At 40.7% G+C, this 20,800-nt stretch overlaps 1 protein-coding gene across 6 annotated transcripts in view; it reads left to right on the top strand.

Annotated features, from left to right (window-relative positions):
* LOC116847288 (small conductance calcium-activated potassium channel protein) overlaps positions 1–20,800 on the top strand; it is a 154,508-nt gene that overhangs the window by 38,968 nt on the left and 94,740 nt on the right. For 4 of the 6 annotated variants that reach the window (XM_032822131.1, XM_032822130.1, XM_032822129.1 and 1 more), the window contains 2 exons: positions 7,514–8,015; positions 11,210–11,480. In XM_032822131.1, coding sequence (XP_032678022.1) covers positions 7,555–8,015; positions 11,210–11,480 — 732 coding nt within the window. In that variant the 5' untranslated portion in view covers positions 7,514–7,554. Of the gene's footprint in view, positions 1–7,513; positions 8,016–11,209; positions 11,481–11,501; positions 19,658–20,800 lie in introns of those variants that run through there. The other 2 variants (XM_032822133.1, XM_032822137.1) reach the window with 2 other exon arrangements.

The following is a 20,800-nucleotide window of genomic DNA, read 5'->3' as shown; positions in this document are numbered from 1 at the left end:
CTCTCTCTCTCTCTCTCTCTCTCTCTCTCTCTCTCTCTCTCTCTCTTTCTCTCTCTCTCTCGGCTTTGAGTTCACTAAATTAAAAATAACGATGAAATATGTTAAAAATGTATCGTTAAAAAAAGGATTTTACGTTGCAATTAATAATATATAAAATGTAGTGTTCCTCTTCAGGTTCTCTTTCATTGCTATATAATTTCCCCGTGAAATCAGGCAGAAGTTTCCGGGTAAAAAATACAGTTGCGATGTTAGGCATGCAATAGGTCACGGAATAATTTTATTTGAAAATAAGGCAAACAAGAGAAGCGTAGGAGGTCAGGGCGATTTGAAGATCGCTCATCAAGAGTTTAAGCGATGACACGGATGAACTCGAGAAGCTTTGCGAACGTAATCACGCGCGACGGCATATGAATAAAGCAAACGCGCGCTAATGAACGTCGACAGGAATAAGTAGACGAGAAATTTTCGACAGCAGAACCATGAATAATAATGACTCGTCGATTTGTCGTTTGATAGATTTAATGACGCCAGGTGCCGCGTCTACTAGGTACTATTTTGATATTCTATTATTCAGACTTTGTCGTATATTTCTGCGGAGTTCTATTGAAACGGCGAGACTAACAATATGTAATAGCGTATAAATTCATAATAGACAATATGCGATACAATAAACAATGGTTAATCATTGTTAGTGACATAATAGCAAGTTTACAGTCGGGAGAACGAAGTTTCTTTGAAGCTCGATAGTTATATTCGAACGCTTTAAAGTTTCAAATACATATCGGTTTGGCAAAAGATGTTTCCATCTGTTTCTCACGGTCACTTCCGGCGTGGAGATTTTAATAGCCAAGGCGTGACATGTTCAACGAGTTGCCAAACTCCCGGAGTGTGGCGCAACACGTTCCTAAATCCTATTAACTCTGGAACTTAAGCAACTCCGGGAGAAGTCTGGTTCCCAAGATTGTCGAGGCAAATCGTGAAATTTTTATTACACCGAAACTTCGTTGTTTTCCCGTATAAGTCCGCCAACTTCCTTAACTAATCTAAATGCGTGATCGGGAGTCATTAAGATTCACAGTATGCTAAATGAAGATATGCAGTCAGAATCCTCATTTCCACACATTGTTCTCCAACAAGGGAATATTAAACTTACATTTCTTCCGAATCCCTGTTTTATGATGTTGAGTATGGCGAAATCAGCCAATCACTCAATCAGTTTCAACCATTAATATTTCTTCGAAAAGTATATATTTTTAATGTATTTTTTTAAAATTTGAACACCGAAACGTCAAGAATATGTCTATGCCATTGATTAAGATTAAGGTTTCATAAAAAAAAGATAATTTTACAAAAGGTCGAAAAAAAATTTCTTAATCATGAAAAAAACTATTTGCTTAAAAATTTATAGTTTATTTATAACGCCATAGAACCAATTATTATATATTTAATAAAGGTCAGGGATATAATTTTTCAGAAAAAAATGTAGAACAATAATTAAAAAGATATTTTTTAGATTTTTTTAAGAATTTTAACATTAAGTTTGATTTAGTTCATTTACAGTCTTTTACAGTTATAAAGAGAAGATAAAAGTTTGTTTCCTTTGCAATGTTGCGCGATCTCCTAACCTTTCACTATATAGAACTGATACAATCAAGTGTAATATTCTAGAATTAATAAGGCAAATCAATGTTTTCGGGCCGCGTAATATTCTCCGGTATGTTTATTTTCCGAATTCGCAGATGTAGAATTTACAGGTCCGTAGTACGGCCCATCGACAGCGGCGAGTACGTGAGAGGAAATCGGCCGCTTTCTCTATCTCTCGTGAAGGAAGGGGGTAAAGGCGCTCGCTATATTTGAAATTTACTATGACCCGAGACACGTAGCAAAGTGCACATAACTGGAAACGGCTGCGGTAAAGGGCGCATAAAACGGCGCGGTTGGCCGTCAATTGTCCGTCATAACTTGCTCGAAACGCGTGGTGCTGTTTACGTTATATTACTCGACGGGGCCCCGGCGATGGAGTCGATTTAGAAGCGCAACTTCCTCCTCCCCTCCCCTCCGGCGCCGCGCTGTGACTGACACTTTAATTCCTAGTTAATTTCACGGAGAGAAATCGATGGCGCACGACGGCTCGGATAGTTTAAGACCAGGCTAATTTATTACGAGCGTACGTTGCATAACGTCGCGTGACGCGACGTCGGTGTGTGTATCCACGACCCATAAAAGGGAGAGATGCGAAGTACCGACAGTTTTTTTTGCCGCGCGGCGCGATACGAATGACGTATGGTCCGACGTGCCGGATACTTTTTGTCACGGGCATATTGACCATGCAGGGGAGCAAAGGAGATGGGAGAGGGCAGGGGCAGTATTATTCGCTGATAATTGAGTCCATCGCTTCATCAGCCGTTCGACAGAATGTCCCCGATGTCAGTCGGAACTCCTCACTCAGAGCAGAAAAAGTTATATTTCACGAGCTCTTATATTGAGCTCTTTCAAGTCGAATTTACTACGCAAGTGATGATAGGTCTGAAAAACTAGTTCGGCGAGTTATTGAAATTGGACTGAAACGTTGTTAACGCGTCCCGACATTGTTTCGAAAATTTCAATCAAAACACGTTATACCCACAAAATGAGAATTGAACATGAGATATCGCCCCGTTTGTTTCATTATAAATTAGAAGTGGTATGTTCATTTCGTAAGCGAGCTCATCTGCCTGATAGCTCATAGTTTATCGTTCAGCATTCTGCACGCGACCTAAGGGCCCGTGTTTCCACGATAATATCGTGCCGGACGCACCACAGCGACGCCGCGAACGTTGCTTTCTTCCGTTTCGCGTTATCTGCCACAGCGGCGGCGACGACGACTAAAAGGTTTGTCCCGATTAGATAACGAAGCGTGCATCGAACGTCGCCAGGTGTTCTGGGTTAGAGCGAACTGCGTCGTTGGAATTGATGTGAGGTATCTGACTGATCAGATCTCCGTGCGTCGGCCGACATTCGACCATGTTAGTCTTTGTGAGGTCGCAAAAATAGACGGCCAGCGGGGAAAACGAAGCATAAATTTACGACGAGCGCGTGTACGCGTAAAAACAAGATCATTGTGGATTATATTGCGGGTCGGGCGCTGAAAGTTGAATACAGAAGGCTCGTATAATGGAGCCAATCCCTCGTTAGTGACGCGTGGTAGATTATTCAAAGTGGAAAAGGTCAATCGGGGTCGTACGACCTTCGTCGAACTCGACTTAACTAATACTGAACCAGCGATACATTTTATGAAGTGTGATTAGCAATAGAAACCACGCAACGCGACCAATCTCGCAGCTACACTGAGAAAACATATTCAGCATTTGTAAACTATAATCACATGTGAACAGAAATAATTACAAATTGTCGTCACGAGGAAACCATTTTTTAAATAAAATTCCTTTATGATGTTAGTGATTATATGCATGTTATTACTATCATTTTCATTGGAAAATAAGGGGAAAATATAGTCGGAATCAAAAGTAATTACAATTCTAGTTAAATATCATCCATTTTTGCTCTCTCTCTCTCTCAGCATGGACGTTGAAACGCGGAATGAAAATTTCGCGAAGCTTGCAAGTCCACAAATTCAGTTACATTGAGCTCATCTCCATTATCTAAAATTCATTTTGATGTTGCTCGTTTGATCCTTGAGAACTCGGATTTCTGTATCTCGTATCGTTGGCAAGCTTAGTCCTCTCACTGACACGTTTCCATCAAATAAGACGCGCCCGGGAATGAAAAGGTTAAACCCGAGCGACGAATTCCCCCTCGTTAACGGCCGGGCGACCATCGACTGCTGCTGTATAAATTGCAAACTGCACACTCCTCGCTCTCTAATTACGAACTCGGCGCGGCTCTAACGAGCTCGCGAGCGCGACATCGTGATCGCTTCCATAAAGTCACTCGACTTCGTCCCGTGGGGAATGAAAATGCGGAACGGCATAACGCGCGTGTTTGCGTGCTGGTATCATCCATCCATCCATCCATCCATCCATCCATCCACCCACCCACCCACCCATCCATCTATCTATCCATCCATCCATCCATCCATCCATCCATCCATCCATCCATCCGTTCGTCTGTCCGTCCATCCATTCATCCATCTGATATCTCATTTCTACCTACTGACATGGGAATCACGTGGAAAAGACCGTATGCTTCTGAGCTCCCTTTTTTATATAATAACGTGCAGAAATGTTATTTAAACTTTAGACTTAGCGTGACTCACCTTTCACACCCGTGAATACACTCACGTGAGTCATCGTGATCCATTCCCACGGATCTGCTTGTGTATCGTTCCGAGACCTTTTAGTGTAATGAAAGGGCGAACCTCGGGGGAACTTTGGTGCGGAACACCGGGTCGTTAGTAAGAATTACGGACGCAGGTAAATTGTCGCTTAATTAATGCACCAATTTATGGGATACATTCGTCGCAATTTTTCGGCCGGGAACTTATCTCAGCCCTATTCTTGCAAAACGTCAGATCGATAACCATGTAGCATCACATGTTCGTTCGTCGTATTTTCCCCCTTCCCTCCGCCCTTATCCCATCCACCGCGATTGTCATTTCAAAGTTACCAATCTGTATCCTTGCGCTGTTGCACATATTGTTGCATATTGGATACAGTTTATCGCAAAAGAGTATCACGCGCGTCGTATATTCGCTGGGCTGTATTTTTATTTTCCCTTTTTTCCCTTCGTTTTCAATAACGCTCTCGCAAAAATGGGGAAAGCGCATCGGAGAAAAATTCTGTCCACGCGCATGGTGACCGATATTCACCTCTCACCTTTCTCCCGGGTGACAAGTTCGCTTGTATTTCGACGGCGAAAAATTACTCCGCGAGTCCCAAAGAGCAGGGATAAGGACTCTCGGGGATGCGAGGTAACGAGCGAGGAGCTACGTAGCTCGGCAAGGACGGAAGAGACCGCTGAAAAATTGAATGCCCGAGGAAAGGCGCATAAGTTCGCATATGAGATGCGTATGCTTCTTATCCTGTGTTTCATAAAAGCATTGCCCCGGCTAAGCCTTCTCCATGCAAAAGTTATCGTGTCGCTTTTGAAGCATTGTTTGAGATACGACAACGTCATCTCCCTTTCTTTCTCTCTCTCGCAAACTGAACACCTGATCCGTACCTCACGTTTGCCATGTGTGCTGACACGTCGCACACTTAAAGCAACGTGAAGTCGCGACGTAAAAATTCCCTCTCTATTTCGCACCTCATTTTTCGCCGTTTTTGTTACGGCTGTTTGTAAACAGTAGTGTACAGGAGAAAAAGGAAATTCTCTGCGCGCAATCTACATACCCAAGAAACAACCCACTGCGTGTTTCGTACGTCGGATATGCACCGCAGTGTATTCTTTTTCAACGAAAATGCGCAAAAATATACAACAAGGGCCACGTTGCAGATGTCAGACGCGAGATTGTTTAACGATGCGAAAAATTTAAATTATGGAGTGTCTCGATCTGAACACGTGTGGTCATCCTCGGCTGTATTAATAATTTGCGTGTATTATCTTTCACGTTTATAATTAATTCAGAATTACCTTGGCTCACTTTATGCTGGGCTACGGAGAAGGCAGCCGAAACCTCGTGACGTGATAATTCGTTAAGTGAATTGGGAAAAGGGATGTCTCGGCCGCTTATCACCACAGATCTCGCAAAGCGGAGAGAACTTGCAGGAGATTTGCTGGCCTAAAAGAGACAGCCGCTCTTTTACGACGACTCTTAACGTCGACTGTAATTTCGCTTGTAGAATCGTTCGTTTTGTACACTTTGCGACCATCTAATTGCACTAATGTGACTTTCATACGACTGTGCTCCGTCACGAGATCATCCATTTTCCATCCAACGACATGGCCATTTTGCGAAGCAAGCGAGGCACTTCCGCGTGTGCCAAGACGAAATTTCACCGGTGCGGGAATCCTACGGAACCTACGGTTAACAGAATTAACGATTCACTAGAATTAGCATGTAGTCAAGAGCGACGTTAAGTCAACAGGGAGGCAAGCGAGGCTAATATACAAAAGGCATTCCAGGTGCCGCGAAAATTTATTGTCAACCGTGAATACGACCTCAGGCGAGCTACTTCGCCTCACAATCGGCCACAGCCGATTTGCGGCCGTCACTCACTGATGAAAGTTGAATGCGAGGTCATCGATTTTTCGCATCCTGGCTCGACGTAACATTCTTGCCAAAGCTCGGTCCATTCAGTATTAATTGTATATCGACATAATTTTCCTTGCGTTCTTAACTCAATCCGGCCTCGGCGGAGCGACCGTCGTAAATGAATAACTCTGATGTCGTTTACTGCCCGCACCTTGCATTCCGCGTTCTAAATGGATCACCCTCTATATATTAACGTATGTATGTACGTGACGAGACTCGTCAGACCGGCCTAACGGCCAGCCGACGATGCTAGCTTGGTAAATCTTGCGGTGAGCCGGTACATCCCCCAGCAGCGGAAATCTCGAAAGGCCACAAACCAGGCCGGACACCACCACGTCCGCGGTCGATATTCTCTCGAAACACTTTCGGAAGGTGATAGTCGAAATTCACCGTGACTACCGTTCGACGACAGCACGGAAATTCACGTAGCTTTCTCTCTCTCTCCGTCATTGATATACATGATGTATGGCGTTGTTGAATCGTCGAAGTACGAGTATATTTTTTATTATTCTATCAATTACTAATTCAGTGGTTTGAAAGTGAAGCAAAGTGTGCTCGTGTGACGCAGAAGTGTGAGCCAGGTGACCATATGAATAAATAAAGTGTAAGACTAACTTTAGATACTCGATTTCGTACTTACAGTGATTCATATAAAATATAGATGTATTGCTTCCTTATTACGAGCTCCTCGTGCCCAAACTAAATTGCTAGAGCTGACTGAGAGATTACTGTCCAGATAATATTTGATATCCCAAGTTCCCGATAATTCCATGATGTTGACGATTTTCCCCCGTTTCCCTCACTATGTTTACTCAGCTTGCTTACTCAGTTTTGCTTACCTTGTGGATTTTGGGAATATTTTAAGAGATTTCTATAGAGAGTTGGGAGTCCTCCGATGAAGTAAACAAGTTACAGACAAACTCTTCTTTAAAAGATCACACAAAAGTTCGCGGTTTCTTAAGATTGAAAAGACAAAAGTGCGTAAACCGAACGAAGGTACCCGTAGTAACATACAATTGTCAGATTCGTACAGGTAGAGGCGATAGAATCTTAAGTAGAAGGTAGAATCTTAAGTCGCCTCAATCAAGCCTTGGCGAACTAGATAACGTGAGTCTAAAGATCCCGAATAGGATCCCAAACACAGCGAGCTGCTATTTATTCGTATTATATACCTAAGCTCTTGGCAGCGAGCGTAAATTTCTAAAATCGTCCATCGGTCTACCTGGACGAACCTATTCGTGCGCAATGTTTCATCGGAATCCGAACTTCCGGGTTGGCAAGGTTTTCTGTTTCTAACTGGTTCACCAACATCTGTTCCAGGGTATGGCAACGTGACGCGGCGAACTATTAGCCGGCACGAGATGAACACGAACGGCAACGCGGTTGGTCAAGAAGGTGGTGCCGGCACCGATTACGGCGGCAATGAGGAGACGGCCGCCCTATTGGGCAGACAACCGCCGCCGCCGGTCGTGGTGGCCGCGGCGTCTCAGGGCAAGCCGGTGCTCACACGGCAGGATCGGGCGACCTTCCTGGTCGCCTCGCCGCAATTGTCCGTATCCGGGCTCGGCGGCTCCGAGGAAAGCGGCACCAATGAGGACCCGGCGACCAGATCGGTACCGGACATTGAGCTTCACTGTCGACTGGACGGCGAGCCGCAGGTCCCGCAGCTTCCGCAGCAACAGCAACAGCCGCAGCACCAGCAGCCGTCGCAGTTGCAGGCACACCGTTCCTCCAGGCAGTCGCATCAGTACAGATGCAGATGCGACCGAAGGGACTCCCTCGCGCCCACCTCGGCTCTTCATTTGGCCCGTAGCGTTTCCAGGTAGGTCAGAGTAGAGTAGAATTCAATGGAACGGAGCTGCATATTCCGACTCGAAGAATCCCCTCGTGACCATCGAGATCATGATTTCTTTTTTGAAGAAAATGACGCAATATTGCGTTCTCTATTGATCTGTGATGCTACCTTTCCACTATTGCGCAACGTCTATGTCGAACATAGAACAATTTTCGTTACGTAAACGTGTAAAACGTTTGATAACGTTTGACTTGACCCACTCTGGTCGAAATGGCACAGACGTATGTAGTTATACATTTCGCAATCGTTCGATATCGCAGCGACATTTATTTTTAGCAACTGCTGCGTAATTTTTTTGTTCGTTAAACGTGCGTATGCTCTGAACACAGTAGTTATTTTTCCGGGTGAAAAGTAACAATTGCTGCTCCCCATACTTGTACACGTGATTAATAAGAGGGTAAGTTCAAAAACACGAAGTATAAAAGTGAACGGGTAAAATTAGGAACGTCGGAATAATTATCGTGAGCAACCAAATTGCTTCTTTCAGACATACGAGCTAAATTTGATATTGTTATTAACGTCCACATTTGCGGTACAATGATAGAGGAACATAGAACTTTCGTGTTATATACCGCCCACAATGTACAATAGTGTTTATCTATGAAGACTTAGTATGTGTCGAAAGAAGAAAACGACAGTTGTGTAGCTTTAAGCACGCCCAGAAAGTTTCGTGTAATTGGCAAAGTTTAACTGCTCTGCGAACATTAGTCGGTCATGCCATAAACTTGCGTTTGGCTGTAATAGAATAGGAACGAGCGGTTCTAGACACAGTACTCGATAAGAGATCCGCACGAAATGGAGATACGCGGGTTCACTTCTGATATGGTTTATGATTTCTTAATTTTGTCTGCGCACCCTGTATTATTTATTCATCGACCACCGATACGCAACGCTCTTAAGACGTTAACGCTCCAAGTCACGTCCGAAAGGCTTACAATATTCATTGGACGTACAGGGAGTGCTTTTCCCTGAAGTAGAAGCTGAAGAAGTAGATAGTACGAAGGATACTTCCTATACACGCATATCAATATTTCTTTTCAATTAAAAAGAAAAATTCTGCCTTGAATGTGCATTGTCAAATTATATATCTGCATTAATTTATTAATTAAAAGAATCGTATTGCTTGACGTATAGAGAATCGGCTCACGTGTGTAGAGATGCGTGTGTAGAGATTGTCTCGTTTCGTGCTACGAGATTTGTCCAGTAACACAAATAAGAGCCAATATATTATATGATCTTTCAAAGATTGCCCCGACAGCGTTGATTCCAACAGCAACATCTCGTGCAGCAATTTAACGTAGGATACACGATCTTAGATGACGGATCTTCTATATCAAGGATCTCTGGAGCGTGGATTTTTATCTGGTCCGCGAGGAAAGGAGGAATCTATTTCTCAGAGTTGCTACGAATCGTCTACTTTTATCTAAGCACGCCCGGCGATTCGCTGAGAATTGCCGTCCTCCCGGAAATGCGTCGCTCTCGGAAAAATGTGAGGCCTTTCTTTCTTTAGACAAGAATCCTCCAGGCGGAAGAAGCCTCTCTCTTCACCAGTGTAGAAAAATTCGCGCGCTTGCCATCGTCGCGAGTTTTCCAGGACAATCTCGTTCACCGGGTCAGAGGTTGAGCCGTGGAATTTTATGTCCTGTAACTCCTGGGATCCTCTGGCGGCCGGGAAATATACACCAGGGATTCCCTGAGATAGAGAAACGCCGTAAAAAAAATAGCAACAGCGGGAATTCTCTACGTGAATATAGCGAAGTCGATCTTTGCCAAATCTTTTCTTTTCATAGGAATTTTTCAAGGACCATATTTTAACTGGTTGTTAGCTATTAGCGACTTGGTTGAATTTACCGAGGACGTTAAAGCTGTTAGCTCTTTTCCTATTTCTACTTTAATTAACTCGGTATTAAATCTATAAAATGAGAATATGATAACATTACGAGATGTAAAAACTTTAAATTAGAAAAAAGAAAGAAAAGTAAAGAAAAGTAGAGGAACGAATCAGTTCTTGTGGAATTGATTTAAAATTTCAGACTTGTTCTCCTGTGCTTCACTGTTTGAGTCATCGCGTTTTAAGATTTGCAACAGGCTACGTTATATATAGAAATACGATTGGAAAAGAACTTATGAGCGATATTGTATCATATTATTTGAATAGTTACGCTTGGTAAGCGGATCTTTTATGTTTGTGATGTAAAATAAGGATATTGAGTCTCGAGAAGAGAGGAAGATCCATTGTTATCCCAAGAAGCCATTCAGAAACTAAGAGGGACTTCACTTTCTATTGAAGGTCGAAGTGCGCGATAGTTAACAATATATTCAGACGACAGTCTCACTATCTGAGCGACGTTCTATCGAGGGTTCCTCACTCAGGGCGCCCTTAAACAAAGAACTCCTCCGCAATATCTAGACATATTCTATCGACAAAATTGAATTACTCGTATCCAACGCTGTCAATCGATGGGTTTCGTTAGAATCTCACTCGAGAATTTCACGAAGAGTTTCGTGTCTTCGACATTTTACATAATATCTTAGAAATATACCATTTTATATCCACTATGCTTTCTCTAATAAATTCAGAGTCGAGTGCTCTTTCGGAGCGAATCCTTCCTTTAAAAAAAAAAAAAATGAAAGTATTTGAGCTACTTACTAATATTACAGTATTAACTAATAACGTATATTGTATATTTAAACGCTAAATAAATGATTTACTAAGTATACAGTCGAAATTAGTCGGAGAAGTTTCAGTATTGATTTGCCAAAGTTAAAGTTTCAACCCGAAGAAATTTGAATTTGGAACTTTGCTCATAACTCGAGACCTATCGATTCCTCGACGTCGAATAACCGTTATTGCTGATAACATTTCTCAAGTATTATCACTCGTTGCTAATGATATTAGTTATTGCTGATAATATTAGTACAATATTAGATATTATTAGAAGTTATTAGTGACATTAATATGTATTTTACTTTTGCTTTTCGAGTAACGTCAGTAAGTCTTTGAAATCTTTGCGTACCAGTTTAATGATTTCGATCAAATAAATGCATTGCTTGTTTGAAATTTCGCGGAAAAAGAAAAAGATTCCATAGAGTGTCTGTTCTTTGTTACCTGCAAAGTTGAGTAACGAGGTTGAACAGCACGATGTGTTCTGTTTTCTCAGAGAGAGCGTGAAAAGCGGCCACCACTGTTGCCCGTGTCAGGCGCCGCCGCCACCGGTGTTGGTAACCACGTCGCCCAGCACGCGCATAATACGGCAGAGTTCGCAGCCGGAGGCATCCGCGTGCTGTTGCTCCGGCTGTTGCTGCCCGCTGCACACCGGCGCGGCGCCGAGCGCCGCCTCGCTGCGGCAACTCCGCGAGCCGGGGGACGGAATCGCCGGCATCGCCGCGGACTCGCTGCGGATCAATGGCGGTATACGACAGTTCCGGCAGGTAAGCCGCGACCTCGCTTCGTCGTCTCTCTCTCTCTCTCGCGAGCTTAACAACAGCACAACGCCCATGATGCAAGAATACCTGGGCATTGTGACCGGACGGTGCATACACACGTACACGTAGATACGCCCATGAAGATCGAATCCGTTAGATCGAAAGTGGCGGTAGTCTGTCTCTTCGGGATTTAAAAGGCGAACAGTCGATTTTTGCACTTGACACCTTCTTTGGAACAGAACAATTTCGAGCGAAATTTTGCGCAAGGGTTAATCATCCGCTAATGTTTCTGCGAACGGCGCAATTATGAATAAATTATCATCTATCTGCTAAGCAGAAATTATTTGCATTGTAAATTTAGTGTTGAATGGAAATTCGTATAATTTATGTCACTTGAAAACACTGACGGATTCGATTACCGTAGCAGTCTTTTGATCAGGTAGTTTGTCCCGTAACATTTGATATCATATTTTCCGTGGAACATATAACACATATTTTCTACTATATGATATAAATGCGCAGTTAATGCGTTATTGGGCAAATTCTTAAAAAACAGTAAGAAAAAAGTAAATCTGTACATGTAACAGATTATAATAGATTTCTCTGGAGACTTGAAATTCGCACGTGAACATGGGACAAAAGCCTGATTTATGACACCGCTATTATACACAACGTTGCAGATGGTATTCTTACATTATGGAAAGCACCATCTGTGCACAGCGTAGCATCGTCAATTTTTCCCATCATTGACACTCCCACACATGCTACAGTTTGTCCGCTTTTCTCTCGTGTTCTATTTGTTTTCACTTCCAGCTGATTTCGTTAGGAAAAGAAAGAAAGAAGAGAGACAGAATTCATATTCAATAGGTAAATAATGTTTTTTAATGAAAAATTCTTTAAAAAATATTTCTTACCAGAAATACGTAAATGTGGATTTTTAGATTCCAGAATTACAAATAATCAGATAACAACAAAGATTCTCTTTCTCTTTCTCTCTCTTTCTCTCACCCTTCATCCTTTATCACTTCCCCTTTTGACCTGTCTTCTGTCGCTGTTTCTGACTCGTTTCATGCATGTTTTTCATCTTGGTATTCGTGTTCTCGTTTCTTCTAGTATCACTGTTTTACTGTCAAGTTGCTCACCTCTTTTATCTGATGTTTCCACTCGTTACGTTCCTGTTCGAACGTTACGGTGCTGTGGTGTCGTTTATGTGTCGAATGTGTTTTGCAACGTTCCATTTTCTCTTGTTGTTCGCACGGATTCATTCCGTCACTTCCAAGGAGTAGATTTCTCCCTTTTCGTTCTTCAACGTATGTGATCTCCCTTATTCTGTTTACACCCCCCTCGCTTGGGGTTTACCCGGCGTAGATCCGCGGAATCATAAAAGTGAGGATAAGAGAAGATAGATAGCAGGCTTTACGGGATTGAAAATTACAAGTTTAACTTTACGAGACAATAAATCGTATCACTTCCATCGTGAAGGAGGGCGTGACTGTTCTTTCCGTGTAGCTTCCCTCGTTAGCTGCTGAAGGATTGATAGGTTTGTCACAGTGCACTACAAGACTAGTTTATTGGGACTTTATAGAGAAGTGTCTTCTCCCTCGTAGGTTCGCTGGGTTGTCTTTTATGATGATTTTACACAGTTACGGGGTTACGGTCGTTTTGTGAAGGATTTCGATCGTCTTGAATCTATATGGATGCAGGATAAATTGATTTGTGGGCCTTTGGATATGAGAATTCAAAAGCTCCATTCGAAAATCAATGAATCCAAAAATTTATTTTACGCGCACGTATTTTAGGCGCCATCGAGACTCCACGATTGATGAATCATTATGAATCAAAGTACTTGCAAATCGAGACATCGATGATCTAAGTAGGCATGAAAATAAGCAAGAAAGAAAACAGATTTGAAGATCTAAGGATTTGCGAATCAAAGGGAGTATAGATTCGGAAATCGTAGTTTAAAAATCCATCCAAGTTCATAGATGCATAGGCAGATTATGTATTTTTAGATTCAGAGTTCTATTTAGGCAGCTAACACAAGAAAATTGTTTCCGTAAGATACGAGTTTGCTAAGTATCTTATCGATAGAGCTTGTACACCGCCACCTAGCGGAGGGTGCAAAGGATAACTCAGAACCACCCTTAAATGGTAGCCGCATAATCTTACCGGCGGAGAACACAACTGTTATTTGCTCGACGTTCGATACCTCGCTCGCCGGATTTTTTGCCTCGTTGTCGTAGAATCCCGATGTGATACAGATGGCAGTCGATGTAAAAACAAGTCTCTTGATAAGATTACAGTGGCAGAAAAATCACGGCGGTCTTTTTACGGCTGCAATGCGAATCATTCTCTAAGTCCTGGCTGTAGTCTATCTTTTTCTAGGAAAGGATTAAACTTGCTGCATAGAAATTTCCCTCAATTTTTGGCAAGCAAAAATTTCAAAGAAGAACAACTTACGATTGAATACTTTCTATCAATCATCTTATTTCTTTCTTTCTTTATAAAGTGAATGGTAAAATAGTTTTCCCGATGCAAAAATCATTTCAAGAAATTAATTACGTAGCTATCTTGATCCCATATTCTAAAAATATTATACAGAATTCTTTTAGAATTACAAATATAAGGAACTTGACTGGCTAATAGAACTCACTGATGCAATCAAAAAGTCTTAATAAACGATCGATTCATAAACTAATTATTTACAAGATATCCAGTTCTTTATTTTCCAAGCTAGATTTTTCGGACATCTCAGTTCAATTATAATTTAATTGCTTACAAAGTTGTTGTGTGTAATTCAAACATATGTGCAATTATTTTATATCGTCTTCTTTCTTTACGATTTCGCCGAACAAAAAAGTTAAGTTTCAATAATGTCAAACTCGACCAAAAGACTCATCTTGACATTATTTTTTAATTATGCTTTTCATACGGAAGAAAGTAACACTTTATAATTTTATCAACATAAGTTGAAGTTTTCTCGTTTCCCGTCTAAATTAATTTTTGTTTTAACCTAGAAAAACAGTCGATATCTCTCGTTATAATAAATTTATAATAAATTATAATTATAATAAATTATAAATCAAATTTTACTTATTAATCCTTATCTTGAGAAAGTACGAATTTATTGGGAACATGAACGTTGCAATGAACGTTTCCTTTCGGGATTTTATTTCAAAACGCTATAACATATCTGCAAGCGAAAATATCGTTTGTATCGATCCGCGCTCGCGATCGGTTCGGTACTAAGCAAAAGCAAAGCCGATTACATAATGTAATGTAAGTTATACAACGTGGTCCCGCCTTCGCTCTTCTTTTGAGCGCTCACGTGCGCATCATACATAGCACTTAGTGTTTCACTAATGCCGAGCATGTCGATACTTTGTAGGATCATAACTCGCGAATAAATCAACATAAAGGCACGAAATAAAAACTAATCTTCTTGGTGTGCGATCCGCCGTGCGTCAGTTCTCTTATTATAAATTCGAAGATCACCTGCAGCCAAACGTCGTGATAAATTTATGTGGGCAAACTCGCGACACACCCTCTCTCGTTCGCGGACTTATGTTTGTTAAGACTATCCCGTTTGTTTCTGTGAGTTCTATTATAGCCGATGGTCTTTACCTCTAATTCCAAAACACTCTATCGAATATTCCTGAGTGAACTTTCTTCGTCCCAAAGAATCATGACATCAAAGAATAATTCTTTCTCTAGCATTAAATATCCCTCGAGATTGTCCTTGCGTGAAATTTTCTTCAAAGAACGCTCCAATTCACACGACTAAATAATTCCCCGCCTTTTCTGGAACGTCCCGTATGCATTAGCCTTGTTCTATTTTTTGCCCTGGCCGCAATCGTAATTTGCTTAATTCTGAGTGGAAGTCCTCTCGGGCGAGAGAGTTGCAAACCGAAATTTTCGTCATTATTAAACGAGATGCGCGTCGTGAAAAGGAAGAGAGGCTAGGTTGGAGCGGCGGGACCGACATTGTTAGTTTAATTATGTTTCCTTGGCGCATGGAAACGCGCCTGCGGGGTAAGGATCCTTCCGGCGGTAAGGCTCCTGTCGGTGTTTTTGGCCGGTGGCCAACCAACCAGAGACATCATCATGCATGCCATCGAGATTCGCTGCGACGAGAACCCCTCGACATTTTCCACGGATTGGGTGGTCGCCGGTAAACGTGGAGTCGACAAATCAAAGTGAATTGCAGTATGTGATATACAGGTGTACAAGCGACGTATATAACGTGCGACACCCATGTACTACCTATACATGTGTATTCAGTCCAATCAATCGCACGCTTTAATCCATTCGCTACTGACTTTGTTGTTTTCGAACATTTAAAAGTCTAAATTTTTCACATATCGCTTCGGTATATGACATATCGTTATTTGGCCTTCTCTGTGCTATTTGTAAAGTATTTAATCGATTTCTGGAAAAAAAAGAGATTATTCGTCGGAAAAAAAGTACAGTAATCGGACACTACCGAGTGGCTATAGCTTCGAGAGAGACAGGTCACAATATTCGCAATACAACTAATGGAAGAGAAAAGAGTAGTTAAACATCGGACAAAAACGAAAATGTCAGGGACTTTTCGAAATAGCGTGTCTGTGTCTGGCGACATTGCCTTTACATTATGATCACATACGAATAATTACAGTTGCACACACTTTTCCCGCCTGTCTCCGTGTCTTCAATTATCATGGATTTGAATACGGGGTAATGTTATCCCGCGGCTGTGAAAATCGAGTTTCCACTTGGAATCGTGTTTCCCTTTGAAAGCGATGTCTCTGCGATTTTTCGCAACGCGGTTTTTACGCCTGAAATTCTTTTTTGCGTACCGTCGCTTTGACATGAGGTAGTTTACGTTGCTAGAACCACTGGTTATAATTTTTGCTTACTTGTGTGGAATATGTTTGTCTGTCGTTCAGTCTGTTATTCAGTCAGTTGATCTATTTTGCTCTCCGTTTGACATTGACATGCACCGGTTCTTTTCTCAAGATATGGCAAAGAAATTTTTCAAATACACACACATACACACATTTTCTTGGCTCCGTTATATAACACGTAACATTCTTTAAATAATAAAATACATATAGTAGAATAAATATATTGGTAAATTTTTTCAGTAGAGATCAATGTTGCAAATGTAACGTATTTGTTCGATTACTTGGTCGAATCCTACTTTCGCTACATAAAACTATTAATGCTTCTTTTCTATCGACGATAGAGAACGCTAGCCATATAATATATACGTATTTTTCTTTGTATTTGTCCTAGATTAGGATAGCATTGCGTAGTAAATTATAATTTATTGATACGAGCAATATAACATTTCCAAACGAAAAGAGAAATCAAAACCTGTCAGTTTGAAAGGTAAAGATTGCAACAAATAACTTTAGTTACATATCTATGCAAAATGCATATCTGCAGTTTACAAAGCATACGATAGTGAACGCGCAGCTTGTATCGGATGTATGAAGTTACACAATTTTTAGGAAAATCTCTCTCTCATTCTCTCTCTGTCTCTCATCTAACGATCAATGGGTAGAAGTATCGTCGAGGTGATCCGAAGCGCGAAAGCTCCCGTTGACCTTAATGCGTTTGGTACTTATGCGATTATACGTAATTATTATTAGAGACGTTTAGATCCGTGTATCGCGCCATTGCATCACAGATCCTCGAGTCGCGTCTCAATTTGCGAGTGAACTTCATTCACGTCCGCCGGCGTAAATTTGTAGTTGAAGTGAATCGTTCAAACGCGCTAAATTTAATAGCAAAATTTCCTTTTTTTTACTAACTTTCCTCTGTGATAAGAAATCCAATACGATACGTTTTAACAACTGAACCAGTCCTTCAGCCAATTACAAGCGGAATTCATCGCAACGTAACACTCTCTCGTGAGTTGTTTGCGCAATCGTACAACGATTAAAAATTTTCCCTCGTATCTCCCTCTAAAATTCACCCATGTGAATGGAAACGCAGAAACCGATCGCGAATTAATCGTAGAATCGCCAAATCAACTTTACGACGTCAATGACGCAACTGGCACACGTATTAATCTTCATTAGTTAATTAATCGCTAATCAACAGCACGTAATAGAGTACAGGGGAGAGGCTCTCTACTTGTTCCCGAAGTTTCGCGAGAAACTTCGGCATCGGCTTTCTATTTGTCTCGAGGACGCTTGCCTCATTATGCGGGATTAAACAAAAAGGATCTGCCCGCGAGGTACCCCCGCGAGCCCTGAATCTGAATCTTTCATTGCGCGCGTTCTGCATATATTAGCTCGCGGAACTTTTAATTTCGCGCCCGTCCCGTAAGGATAATAGCCGGGGCATTTGCATAAGGATAACTTTCAACCGCTCCACGTTCCGAACCATTCCGCGAGATCATCAGCGCGCGGGTAGCCACGTATCCTTAATCGGCGGAAAAATATTGTCAAAGTTGTAAGACGCGAAATGAGTTTCGCCCAGACCTTCGCCCGGGATTATAATTCCAATTGCTGTGAACCGCTTTTTCCTAATTAGAGAGATAACTTCTTTCTTCCCATTAAATTTATCGATCGTCAATATGGAGACATAGGTGCTAATTAGAGAAGTCGACCGGCCAATTTACGTGTAATTATTTAATTGAGTATATCACTCGCGCGTGCTTACGTCGCTGTTATTAATTACGCCAGTAAACGTTAATTGGAAGCTGACCGAGCTCTGTGTGTAATTAATTGTAACATCGATCATTCATCCTTTTTGGTCTTTCTAAATGTCGAAAATTGTCGCAAAGTCGGTTACGAATGGATTCATCTGGTCAGTTCGATCTATCCGCACGACAGGGTCCTTTCTGTCAAAACTCACCTCGAAGACGTGAACGAAGAAATATTATAGTCTGAGCATCGGCTCGATAAAACTTGTAGGCTGCCACTTAGGTTCATATTAAAAGTCGTTACTTGAAACTTGTGAAATACTCAAATCTAAATTTAGAGTGAGATGAGAGTTTTTTATTTGAATTATATAATATATGTAACACTACATTTTTGCAATTGTGATTCAGAAACTCGGGTCTAACTCTAAATTAAAATCTGAGTATTTTATCTGAAGCAAGATATGGACTTCTGCTCCCAAGTGGCGAATTGCCTACTTTTCTCTGGCACGCCTTCGAATTGTAGCGTACACTACGGGAGAAGTGAATAATAATCGCGAGCTGCATCGTAGTTATTAACCAGAGTGGAAATTATGGTTCGACAGTAACCCTACAAATTCCGAACTTGGGAGAAACTATATTGGCTATTTTACCTTGATACAACAAATATCCAATGCAATTTTCTCCATATTGAACTATCTTTTATATAAGGCCTCCAGAATTATTTAATATTTGATTATTTTAAAATATATAATAAACATGCAAGAGTAAGTAAAAAATAACAAATTTTATTCCTTCATAATCTCTTCAATGTTTATTTTTTTTCTTTCAAAAGCGTTGGAAATATGTATGTATACATATTGAATATGTACGTCTATCGTTCATCATGCCGCGATTGATGCATCTGGAAATATATGATGCATTGCGTCTTGACGTCTTGCATCCTGCATCTGGCTGTCCCGTCATCATGGCACTCCGGGTACTAAATCGTGGCGCTGACATTTTCGTAGATACGATTCGATCGGAAAAAAGTACACGTGTTAATTAACGCGAATATCGCCGAGAGTTCGATGAAATATTTCCAAGAGCCGACTAAATATATTCTTGTATACAATGTAGTGTGTGACGTTCGATTATGGAAAGATACGCGACGCGTAAGAGTAGAGAAACAATCGTCAAAAAAAGACAAACTCATCTCCTACCATCGAAGCTCCGAGCGATCAAAACATTCCGGACCTTCCGAGAGGGGGATAAACATAAACACACCTTCGCGAGTGTTCATTCAGTTTCGAGCCGACGAGCGGCACGCATGCCACGGGCTGCGTATCTCGGTACGTTATTTCTTACCCCTTTTTCTCCCGCGTGATTAAAGCAATTCGTATTAAAGTATTTCGTCGGCCTCTAAAGTACGTGATCACGAACGCTCGTCGGCATCGCGTTATTTAATCGTGTTGCATCGTATCTACGCGAGTGTCAGTGCCAGTGTCAAGTGCCACGATGGAGAAGTCACGATGCTGGGTCGAGAAATCAGGACAAAGGTTGGCGAGACGTAAGTAGCGATACATCACATATCTATAAGGTGTGTCGAATCATTCATTATGCAGGAAGTTTCCGGTTTTAACGCGTGCGCGAACTCACTCGGGAATAAAGAGATACCCAAGTCGAAATTTAGACCGACATTCATAGCTCATTGTTATGTGGCAAGTAATTATAGCTTCATTAAATTTTGATTATGCATCAACTTGTACCTTCGCTTATTGCGTTATTTCAAACAAGGAACTAATTAGTAATTAATTATGGTCATGCGAAGATTTTGAATAATTCATAACCATGAATACCGGTCTTTGAATTTAATATAAATTTCTCATATGTATACTGACTTTGCCTCTAATAATGTTTTTTGGACCGCGGGCGCTATCTTGTTTACATCTGCCAATGTTTTCTTTCCATTCCGTTCTGTTTACTTGTTTTGTTATCGTACAGAACCCAAAAATTGAAATTTCTGTTGATAAACAACATTATTAGACACGTTATCTTTGCTTTTACAACTTCATAACAGTTTTTTTGAGAATGAATTTTTTGTCTTCGAATTTCATTGAAATTTCCAACGCTAAGAGAAAAACAGAGATTATGAGAATAAAAGTTTGTTGTTACTTTTATCTCTTTCTAATTATTATTTTTTATTCGATTATTTAATATTTATTTATTTATTTATTTTATCGATTATTTAATATTTATTTGTTTTTCCTCACATACTACATTTACAGTTGAATTAATTATATGATTAAAATACGTTGCTAACTGCAATGTATTGCTAATTGCAATTAAAAATAAAGATTCAACAAAGATAAAATACAGAGAGAAAATCGAATAATTAAATAGTTACATTAAGCGATTCTTGAACAAGAGCTTCTTCAACATAAAGAAAATATTGTAGTAAAAATTACGTTAAAATTATTTATTTTCTTACAATATTTTTTTTGTATACCTTTTATATATTTTCTTACAATGCTTTTTTTAATTTTACGATATATTTAAGATATACGATATAAAAAACTTCCAATCAATTATAATAATTTTGTAAACAGTCAAATGTGTGTGATATTTTTAAACAAATATAGTAATTTCGGTTATAATTCAGTATGATCGAAAATTATAAAAATTCTGTTGCAATTTTTTTGCTACACAATTT

This window comes from Odontomachus brunneus, unplaced genomic scaffold, assembly GCF_010583005.1.
Source record: "Odontomachus brunneus isolate Ranch 3 - 2012 unplaced genomic scaffold, Obru_v1 Obru_scaffold_076, whole genome shotgun sequence".
Taxonomy (NCBI): Eukaryota; Metazoa; Arthropoda; class Insecta; order Hymenoptera; family Formicidae; genus Odontomachus; species Odontomachus brunneus.
The sequence above is the reverse complement of the archived record's forward strand: the minus strand, read 5'-3'. Positions and strand labels throughout refer to the sequence as shown.